The 11,793-nt window shown below is 43.1% G+C and overlaps 1 protein-coding gene across 2 annotated transcripts in view; it reads right to left on the reverse strand.

Moving 5' to 3' along the window:
- The window catches only part of DYNC2H1 (dynein cytoplasmic 2 heavy chain 1), a 301,460-nt gene that overhangs the window by 125,734 nt on the left and 163,933 nt on the right, over nt 1-11,793 (reverse strand). For both annotated transcript variants that reach the window (XM_021696303.1, XM_021696302.1), the window contains 2 exons: nt 11,529-11,601; nt 571-731 (listed from right to left, as the gene is read on the reverse strand). In XM_021696303.1, coding sequence (XP_021551978.1) covers nt 571-731; nt 11,529-11,601 — 234 coding nt within the window. The remainder of the gene's footprint in view (nt 1-570; nt 732-11,528; nt 11,602-11,793) is intronic.

An 11,793-nucleotide genomic window follows, 5' to 3' on the forward strand; every position in this document is an offset into this window, starting at 1 on the left:
TTAAAAATTATTCTCAAAAGCTTAGCAAATAGATTAGTGTCCTATTACTGCTATAACAAATTACCACAATTTAGTACCTTAAAACCAGACAAATTTATTACCAGATTTCTGGAGATTAGAGGCCCCATCTAACTTCAAGGAGTCTGGCTTTACTACAAGGGTGTTGCCTGGAGGCTCGAGGAGAGAATCTCCCTCTCGCTTTTCCAGCTTCTAGAAGTCACCCGCATTCTCTTCGCTTGCGGTCCCTTCCGGCACCTTCCAAGCCAGCACCCCAGCGTTTCCCACTGCTCTGGCCACTGCACCATCAATACACCAGTGCCTCCACGCGGCCCCCCCAGCTTCCCCCTTGGAAGGACCCTGTGATGACCCTGGGCCCACCTGACTCATGCAAGATGTCCCCATGTGGAGACACTTACGGAACTACACGTTCCGCCACGGAAGCTAACAAATTCACAGGCTCCGGGGAGCAGGACCTGGGCACTTCGGGGGATGTTGCTTGGCCTACCCCCATGAAACATGTTTCCCTAACAGGATCAGGCAGGGCAGGAAGAGCAGGTAACGGGCGCTGACCTGGTGATAGCACTCTCCACTTCTCTCTGCGTTGGCGAGCTCCTGAAGTTCCTGAGAAGGGTCGGCACCCGGGGAGATAATTATCAAGATGGGTTCAATTTCCAGTGTCTCTTTGTAGAGCCGTTTGAGATTCAGGGGGAGCGGGGACAGCTCTTTCAGTCCTGGAAGATATATGTGAAAGACATGAAAACAAAAAGCAACGTGATTACAGGATGTAGCAGAAAACGGAGGTGAGTGATAATCCCGTACATATCACAGTTTCCTCACTGTAAAACCACTCACGGACTAGCAGTAACTACCATCTCACGGAATGCTTCCAACCGCTCTGCACCTACGATCTCCGCGAATCGCTGCAACAACACGGACTGCTGGGCACCCAGACGGCCACGCCCAGCGCACGAAGAACACACCACCGGTGCTGTGCTCTTGCTACGCAAGTTTCTGCCTGCAAGAGAAGACTGAGCCAACTGCCCAGCTACACTACGTTTCGTTCATTTCTGTGGCAACTCAGTGCCGACCCCATGCCGTGCACTGGAGTCAGAGTCCCACATAATCTAGCGAACAGCTTCACCGTCATGATACAGGATGGCTATTCCCTACCTCCACGCATTACGAGAAAATAGGAAGTGGTATCGAATGAAAAGAATATTCGTTTGGAGACAGAAGTATATAAGCTCTCAGGTTAGCCAAGTGACCCTACACAAATCACTAAAATACAAGGTGCCTCGGTTTCCTCAGTTGTAAAACAGGCATAAAACAACCCGTAGGTCATTTGGGAGCAAAAGAGGATATAGGAATAAAAACAGATTCCATTTACTCATCACCTACTCTGTGATACCAGCTATTTATTTTACGTAAAAGAAAACTAATAGAAGATTGAACATCTTGCCAGAGGTCACCCAGCAGCTAACTGCTAACTGTATTCAACATAATTCACCTGTGCTTTTTTTGAATCTGAAACTCGTAACTACGAAGTCCTATACAGACAAGAAATTGTAATTTTGCTATTATGTTAAAATCTCTTCTACTAAAATTGAAATGTTTCCATGATTGACGTATTTAGTAAAAGCCAAGCTAAAGAAGACCCACTTCAATTGCTAATCAAAATATACTTGTTTGAACTGAGCTAAAAAGAGGAGTATGACACAAGAGTTGAAAAACAGATTAGCAGAACATAACAGAACGACTCCACAGGCAAGAAAGGTAGACATGAATAGACAATATTGCGCCTTAGAAATTCTAAAATCACTGGAGAAAGACATTCTTAATGATTTCTGTAGTCAGCACTTTAAAATATAAATTCAATGCCCTCCAGATGGGCCAAAGAAGGCCCTTCTAGATAACCATACTGAAGAGACCAATTTCACACCTGCCCCATTCCCCTCCACTCGTCACAACATCAAGTCGTCAGGATAAGTAAGAACTGTCACAGGCAGAAATATTCCTACGGGCGCCTGGGTGGCTCAGTCGTTAAGCATCTGCCTTCTGCTCAGGTCATGGTCCCAGGGTCCTGGGATCGAGCCCCGCATCAGGCTCCCTGCTCCACGGGAGGCCTGCTTCTTCCTCTCCCACTCCCCCTGCTTGTGCTCTCTCTCTCTCTCTCTGACAAATAAATAAATAAAATCTTTGAAAAAAAAAAAAAAAGAAAAAAGAAATATTCCTAATCACCACTGAGTTTGCCCCAACTGCCTCTGAAAGTTGATGAACTGCTTCTAGGGGTATATTGTATGAATTTTATTTTTAAATAAGTTGTTGTTGCTAACTATCATCCTGTTTTAAGACCTAATCGAAAACAGTTCTTAAGTACTTGTGGCAATGTAATTAGACAATGCTTCTGTTCACTCACTCATTGATTTATTCATAAACTCAATAAACATTCTAGGCCAATTAAATGAACTGATATTATAACATGTATCAAAAGTCTTAAAAATTATGTCTGGCCTTTGACGCAGTCATTGAGATTATAATAATTTAAGAAATAATTCAGGATGTGAATGCAGAAGCAGGTACAAAAACTTTCACTGTAGCTGTTGGTATTAGTGAAAAATCTTGGGGAAACACCCTGAGGAGTCTGAGTAATTTCTGATAGCCATACAATTGGGGCTGAAATCACAAGAATGGTGAGTTAAGTGGTAATTTACTGAAAAGCAGATTACTCAACAGACAACATGATTCCATACTGCACGACCTGCACATTCCTGCGCCCAAAAGGAATAGAAAGCTGTGCATTATCATGTTAACGATGATGATCTCGGGGTGCCTGGGTGGCTCAGTCGTTAAGTGTCTGCCTTCAGCTCAGGTCATGATCCCAGGGTCCTGGGATCGAGCCCCGCATCGGGCTCCCTGCTCCGCGGGAAGCCTGCTTCTCCCTCTCCCACTCCCCCTGCTTGTGTTCCCTCTCTCGCTGTGTCTCTGTCAAATAAATAAATAAAATCTTTAAAAACAAACAAACAAACAAAAAAAAAACAATGATGATCTCAGGATGAAGGGACACCAGGGGCTTCCTATCTTTGTCTTCTTCTGTCTTCTCATAGAGCTCTACTTAGACATATTATGTGATAAACATCAGAATATATACGAAGATAGATTCCTATAAGATAACTACTGAACGAAACATGTGTTTTATTTGGAAATTATGTTAATATAAAAGTGTCTTTAAAAATTTAAAATACAGATTACCACATCATTTTTTTTTTAAGATTTTATTTATTTATTTGACAGAGAGAGACACAGCGAGAGAGGGAACACAAGTAGGTGGAGAGGGAGAAGCAGGCTTCCCACGGAGCAGGGAGCCTGATGCGGGGCCTGATCCCAGGACCCTGGATCATGACCTGAGCCGAAGGCAGATGCTTAACCAACTGAGCCACCCAGGCGCCCCAGATTACCACATCATTTCTTAAATTAACAAATACAGACTACAAACTCCAGGAGGACAGGAATCGCATCTGTTTTGCTCACCATTCTATAGGCATACTCTAGCACAAATTTAAATATTCCTCCTAAAGTTAAAATTCCACAGAAGATAAACAGATGTTCATTAACTCATTTGATACAATATTTCAAAGTACTGGAATGTTTTGGGTTAGAGAAAAAAACATGAAAAAATATACCATTTATGATAATATAAGTAAGGTTCATGTTATTTGGGATTTCATATTAGCCATTCTGCCAACAAAACTCCCAATAAAATAACCCCATTGCACTTTAATTGAACTGATCTATACATATAATCATTGGTTTTATTAATCCAAGTACCTTTCACTCACTATATCACTAGAACTGTTAGAATGAAATCATCCAAAACTATTCAATGAAATTGAAGAGCCACAGATGTTCACTGCATTGTGAATTATCACAGGATAAAACTACTGAAAAATTACTGGGATCTTAAATTTTGACCATGCATCTTTAAAACGTATCATTTCTTTCAAAAGGAAAAAAAGAACAAAAAATGAGTCAAAGAAATAACTTACACCTTTACTGCATTTTATTTTACTCCGATAAAATACCAAAATCATCAAAGAAGAAATAATTTACAGTTTAAAAAAGAAAGAATACCAATCCTGCACTTTTTAGGTACCTGAGTAAAGAAAGCAGCAAATTAACATCAGACTATTATAGGTGGTAAGTATGAAAGATTCATTCTTCCTCACTCATCGCATCCTCCCCAACAGAGAACTGACAAGTTTCCGGAGTACAAAATTACACTTGCTTTATTAGTGAGAAAGGACAACTCTAAGAATGTACCACGAACGTCAAGAAAAAGAAGGAAAACTGAGAACCACTATGGAACCCAAGGTACATCAACCAATTAAATGGGAAGAAACTCTTTAGAAATGGAATACTCCTCAAGCCTAGAAACAAACAGTCCAACATTTTGTGGTAGGCAGAATGCCATCTGTTTCAAGATTCCTAACCTAGGTGCTGCTATGAAGGCATTCTACAGGCATAATTACGGTTGTGAACCTTAAAATAGCATTCACCTCTGTTATCCTAGTAGGCCAATTTAATCACTTGGATCCTTAAAAGCAGTAAGTTTCTCCAGCTCAAGTCACAGAGACACAGCAGAAGAGAGAAGCAGGACAGATGAGGTGGAGGGGAGAGTAGACGGATGGGAAGCCTGAGAAAGAGCCCCCCTACCCTTGCTACCCGTGACCATGGAGGAAGGGGTCTGCGAGCCAAAGAACCCCAGTGGCCTCTCCACCCTGAGGAGGGCTCCAGGACAGGGAGGGAAGGAGGACCTCAATTCTACAAGGCATGCAACTGATTGTGGGAGAGCCTGAGTGAGTTTGGAGATGACTGCTTCCCTGAGCCTCCTCCCCCTGAGAGCGCAGGGCCAACGCCTGGACTTCACTTTGTGTGACTGGGAGCAGAGAAACCAGGCCAGCCCAGCAGGCCTCTGACCCCTAGAACCGTAAGACAGTACACGGATATCGTCCAAAGCTGCTAATTTGTGACGATTTGTTAACAGAGGCAACAGAAAATGAATATGCATGTCGTTCTGTCCTTCCCCCTTCCTCTCAGACAGACTTCACGAGACAGATGGAGCCACGGAAGCAAGGTGCCCGGGATGGGACGCAGGCCCGCATCAGGGAAGGAGCTCTGAAGCAGGAAAGCCACCCCGCTCACATTGACTCTTAATGGAGAGCCTCCCTGGGGCTGCTGCAGGGTCTTCAAGGAACCTGCTCCTGATAACCTCACATACACAGCACAACACCTGCTCAGAGCAGTTACTTAAAAAAGTCAAAATTCGATCAAAATTACTCAAGTCCCAATATTAGCATCTGGTAACTGCTATTTTAAAAAGTAATATAGTAGATGTGGCTCGTATATTAAAGCTTGGTTTGGAGGATTAAAGTGACATGCCTAAAAGTTTTGAGGACTGTCCTATCTTGAAATCAACACTACTTTCATAAACACATTTTTTAAGTTACTGTTTGAAAGTTTACAGATTACAAAAAAGATTACTAAAACTTAATAAAAATCTTTCCATACAAATGATGCTTGAGAAATTACATTTGAAATCAAATCTTTACAATCTGATTAAAAAGAAATAAGTGCTTGGGGCGCCTGGGTGGCTCAGATGGTTAAGCGTCTGCCTTCGGCTCAGGTCATGATCCCAGGGTCCTGAGATCGAGTCCCGCATGGGGCTCTCTGCTCAGTGGGGAGCCTGCTTCTCCCTCTGCCTCTCTCTCTGTCTCTTACGAATAAATAAATAAAATCTTCTAAAAAAATTTTTAAAAAAGATAAGTGCTTGTCATTCTCTAGCAATTTGAATTTTTTAAAACTTATTCATACATTAAAAACTCCAATTTTATATGAAAACTGTATTAATAAAACCATCTGACCGAATACAAAGTCATCCAGCCATATACCAATATATATAACTTTCACTTAAAAATAGGCAGAATATGATTTTAGAAGTATATTAAACTTTCAAAGCATCTGAATAGGTGAATATCATGAGGTTTTTAGTTAATGCCATTAAACCTTAAATGTCATTTAACCAGGAGGTGAAACAGTACCATAACAGAAGTATTCCAAAGAGTTGGCAGAAGGTCAGACTACGAAGGAAGGAAGGTCATGTGCAATGTGGTACAAAGAGGACATTTTTAAAGACTATGGGAATGAGAAAAGAATAGACACTGAAGAGCCCCTCTGAAAACTGCCTTGTTTTACTGAAACTTGCACTGAGTTATAGAGCAGACGATAAGTATAGAGATAAGCCAAAAACATTAGATAGTGTTGGGTCCTAGAGAATTAAAACAGGCTGATGTGTTGGTGCCGTTTGGTGGCCCAGAAAGACCTCTCTGAAACTGCAGTATTGTAAGTTAACATCTGAATGACAGAGAGGAGCTATCCATCTAAAAAAAAAAAAAGGATTCAACATATCCATGCAACACCCAGTGCTCATCACAACAGGTAATGTATGCAAGTGTTGAATCACTGTTATTTTTCACCTGAAACTAACACTGTATGCTAATTATACTTAATTTTTAAAATATTAACTTTTTTTCTAAAAAAAAAAAAAAGTATTAAAGGGAATAATAACAATAATCTTGGAGAACTAAGAACTATTATTCAGGTCGTTGGAAGATAACCCTATATTAAATAAAGTCTCCAGAAAAGGATCCAAAAAAAGGAGGGAAAGCACAGGGTAAACAGATGGTGCAAAGGTGCTAAGGCTGTTTTGGCACTAAAGCCCAGAGGCAAGCAAGAATGGCACAAGATGGGGTCAGAGAAGCAAGCAGAGTCTTGTCAGCTTATGTAAGGAATCTGGAGTTTATTGTAAGTGTTTTGAGAGATTTTTGAGATCTTATGTAAAAATGGAGATGGTTTGGTTTCACTTTTTTAAAGATTACACAGCTGTACAAAGAGAATGGATCGGAAAGGAAACAAGCACTCAAGTAGGGAGACCAAATAAGAACAAACATTTCTAGCGCTTCTGTTCCAGAAGCTATTTAAGGCCTGGGGCACAACCATAAACAACATAAATATGTGCCCCCATGTGACTTATATTCTAGTTGAACATCAGTTAATAACAGTATGTCAGATAGTAGTCACAGTTATGGAGGAACACAAACAAGGTAAAGAAGTATGAGTATGTTATTTTATACAGAGCGCTCAGGGAAATCCTCGCTGAAAAAATGACATCTGAGCAGAGAAGTGGGGAAGATAACGGGGGAGGGAGAGAGCTCCCTTGGAAGAAGGAACAGCAAATGCAAAGGTCCTGAGATTGCAGAAAACTCACTGAGGGCTCTGGAAGAACAGGAATAAAGGGCTATCATGGTTGGAAAGGACTGAAAGAGGGTGAGAGTGGAAGGAGATGAGACCTAAGTGGGGAACCAAGGACCGGAAGATGTAAGACCCTTTAAGACAAGGTAAGGACTCAGGCCCATGAGATGCCATCACAAGACTGAACTGAGGAGCAATATGATCTAACTTGTATTTCTAAAGGCACTCTGGCTGCTATGCTGGGAAGAAACTGGGAGTGGAAAAGAAAAGAAGCCTGAAGAGCAGTAATCCTGCTCTGAGACAGTGGCTTAAACAAAGGGGGCAGATGGTAGTGGAGGTGTGAGAAGTGGATTCTGAATATATCTGAGGGCAGAGCCAAAGCTACGGCAGTGACTGAGGTGAGAAGAGATAATAGTCTGCATTCGGCTGGTAGCAAATTAATTCAGAGCAAATTTTAGAGATGGAGCAAAAGAACCTGCTGGTCGATGGAGTATGGGGAGTGAAAAACAAAGAGAAAAGGTTTCTTTGGGGTGTTGGTTTGAGCAGCTGAGTGGATACTGGCATAGCTGAGTCAGAAGATCTTTATCGGTCCTGGTAAATTTGCAATGTGACATTCCTGTGAAAACATCAAATAAGCACTTGGACATACGAGTTTCGAATTCCAGGAAGAGGTCAGGGCTCAGAACAGGAGATCAAAGAGTCAGGCATTTAGAGATGACACTGCAAGTCAGGGATGGGCTGAGTTTACCAAGAGAGAGAATGTAGTGGAAGGAAGAAGAGGCCAACATTTCGAAGACATGCAGAGAAACAGCCAGTAGAGGAAAATCACAAGGGATAGCCTGAAAGGGCTGAGGACTGAAAGAAGAAACATAATCACCAGACAAGAAAGTAGAAAGCATTTAAAGGAAGAAGAAAGAACAGTGTTGCTGAGAGACGAAATAAGCCAAAAGCACAGAAGTCACTGCTGAACATAGCAATATGGCAGAAGACACGACTGAACGTACCGAGAGCGAGCTCATGGGACCACCAGGACGGACGCACAGACGAGCAGGACACAAGGGAGTGCCGAGGGACTGGGTTACTGCCGTCTCTCACGAGGGACACGCTGCCCACACGTCCTGCTGCAGAAGCAGCTAGAGAGGGGAACGTGTGTAGGACAGGGGTATGGAGAAGGGGATGATGGCAGGAATAAAACACAAAGGGCAGACGGGCTGGCCTTTCATAGGGCAAGGCCATCACCCACGAACAGAAGGGAGAGCAAAACGAACACAGTGCCCGTGCTACCACCTGGAAGGTTTGATGACGACAAGTGCAGAACTCCTGTCTCACGGCTTCTGTTTTCTCAAAAAAGGCTGTTAAAAGGCTACTTCCATCAGCCAACTTCCAAGTTGCAAATACAGGGACAGTTTTCATATTTATTAAATAAATATGCCTACCCTGCACAATTACTTACCATGTGTGTCTACATTTGGCAACACGTTAAATGCCTCAGTCACAAGATTCAGTATGCTCCTGAGTATTTTTTAACATGGACACTAACATCTTTTTTCAAACACCTCATTTTCCAGAACCAAAAATTAGATATTTTTAACACTTAAAGGAGTTAGACTCTCAAAATGCACTTTATACATGAATGGTTCAACTACCAAAGTACTGAAATAGGAGAACGAGCTAAAGCACTTCACACGTCAGCTTAGAATGCACATCGTTTGGTACCAGCAGTTCTCCCCTCATTGCTGGTAGCAGTCCTTCCCCCACCCAGGATTTCTTTGGGGGAAACTGCACTTTCATGTATTTCTAGCAGGATTAGCTGCAGAGGGGATCGTGTCACCCAAGCCGAGCACAGCAGAGTCCTTCCTGGGATTCTGAAGGTGAGGCTGGGAGGGAAAGTTCTCTTTCATCACAAGCTTTAAATGCTACCCCAGGAGGTCGGCAGCCTTATGCACAGAATACACATGAACCCCCAGACTGAGGGCAACACACAGGCAGGAAAGAGAGAACAGGGACACAAATATGAAGAGAGAAGAGGAGAAAAGGAAGAGAAACAGAGAGAGACCAAGAAAGAGTCCACAAGACCTGCAGGCGCTGAGGCCAGCCGCCCTGCCTCTTCCTTTCTGAATACTGGCTCTAGCTTTTCCCCTGTTTCACTGGAGTGACTCTGAGCTGGGCGTCTGTCACCTGCAACCAGGAGTTAGGTGTATAAACATTCTGCCAGACCTGAGTATAAATAATCCAGGAGACAGACGTTCCATCAGAAACAGACAGGGAGACATTTCCCCCTCATGCTTAAGGAAAGGGAAGCCCAGAGCAGGCGCAGATGCATCTCCACAGACCCATCAGCAGCCAACCAAGTGACCGGTTTAACCAGAGCCTCAAAATGCCTGCACATGTGTGCACACGTGTGTTCTGCCAGAGGGTAAAGCAGAAGACGGCCGATAGATGTGGGCTGAATGCTGTCCCCCAAAAAAGAGAAGCTGAAGCCATAATGGCAATACCTCAGAGTGTGACCTGATGTGGAAACAGGGTCCCACCAGATGGAACTACTTAGCTTCCGGTGAGGTCAGACTGGGGTAGGCCCCTCATAAGAAGTCAGACAGGGAAGAGATACACAGGGAAAATGCCATTTGGATCAAGCAGCTGTAAGCCAAGAAACACCAGATAGCCAGCAAACCACCAGAATCCAGGGAGGGGTTCTGCGACAGGGTTCGGAGGGAGCGTGGCCTTGCGGAAACATTGATCTTGGACTTCCAGCCTCCAAAACCGAGAAATGACACATCTCTGTTGCATGAAGCCACTTGGTTTGTGATACTTATGGAAGACCCAGGAAACTAATATATTCGGTGACGGTGGGGAAGGATGTGTGTTTGAAATAACTTAATCTAAGGTTTAAGGATACATCTTATTAATAAGAACATGAACAATGGAACTGGGTTTGCATTCTGTCATTTATTAGCTGTGGGATTCTGCTTCCTCAGAAGTAGCCCCTCATAGTGCTACCCTGAGGATTAAGAGCAGATATGAGTACAGCGCATAGTGAGAGCAATTTAAGGGTTAGCTGACGTTAGCTAATCACCATGAACGCCGAGTTCACAGGAGAGAGCGTGTCCACTAGAGTAAAACTGAAACTAAGACAAGTCCTCAAAATACGACCTGCTATATCAACCCCAACAGCTTTACAACAAACACTGAATGATTCCTCAGTAAAGGTTTCCAGGGAGGAGCGTGGAAAACCCAGTATATTTCTTTTCAATTTCCTAAAATTCTGTGCTAAGCTTGTTTATATGAAAAATTCTTATTTAATGAAAACATACATAATAAAAAATTTTAAAAATTTCAACATAAAATTTAACAATGAATAAAATGTTAAAATAGAGAATTTCTAGAAAAAAATGTCAGCATACTTTTTTACTTAATGCCAGATTCTTCATTTCCAAACTTCCTGTGGTTTAGAATAAAGATTCGCTCTTCTTGGATCACTCCATACTTCAACTAAAATACTTTACGTCGTCTTTCCCTAACACAGTTTTCCCAAATTCTCTTCAGCAAATCAAAACATGGTATACTTTATTAACAAATGAGTAACTTTTAGCTCTTTCTGGTAAGACTATCTGAGATTTTAAAAATGGACTGCACAGATTGTAACCTAAAACACAAACAAAGCCTTCATTTTTTGTTGTAGAGCAAAAATAATTCATTTTGAAGGCTTTTCCCCGCAAGACTATGATCATTTCTTTGTTTTACTTTAATTATCTAACTCCTAATTAAGAATGAATGCATAGGGGCGCCTGGGTGGCTCAGTCGTTAAGCGTCTGCCTTCGGCTCAGGTCGTGATCCCAGGACCCTGGGATCGAGCCCCACATCAGGCTCCCTGCTCCACGGGGAAGCCTGCTTCTCCCTCTCCCACTCCCCCTGCTTGTGTTTCCTCTCTCGCTATGTCTCTCTCTGTCAAATAAATAAATAAAATCTTTAAAAAAAAAAAACAAAAAAGAATGAATGCATAAATGTCTAAAGGGCTTTCACCATAAAATGACTTTTTAAGTATCAAACCGTAACTAAGTCCAGGATGTGAACTAAGCACCGGACTTGCAGTCCCACCCAACACACATTCCTGAACCCCCAGAGGTCTCCAGACACGCACAACGAAGGAGACGCCCTTCCGGCCTTGCGAAGCGAGGCGTCCATGGAAAGCACGGGGCTGCGGGGCGGGGCGGCCAAGGACTCACCCAGGGCTCTGCAGGCGAACAGAGCCATGGCGCTCTGCAGTCTGTCCGGCCGGAGGGCTTGCACCACGAGAAGCTGCGGACAAAGAGCAGAGCAGTTTCAGCAGGAAAGCCCCCGAGCCCACTTCCAACAAGCCTTAACGCTGGTGAGTTAAACCAGCTCTGCCCAACCACGTCCACGGCGACCGCTGTGCACATCCATACACACACCGTCTCACAGAGCGTCTCACAGGCCGTCACACAGAGCATCTCACAGAGCGTCTCACAG

The sequence above is a fragment of the Neomonachus schauinslandi genome, chromosome 11, assembly GCF_002201575.2.
Source record: "Neomonachus schauinslandi chromosome 11, ASM220157v2, whole genome shotgun sequence".
Classification (NCBI taxonomy): Eukaryota; Metazoa; Chordata; class Mammalia; order Carnivora; family Phocidae; genus Neomonachus; species Neomonachus schauinslandi.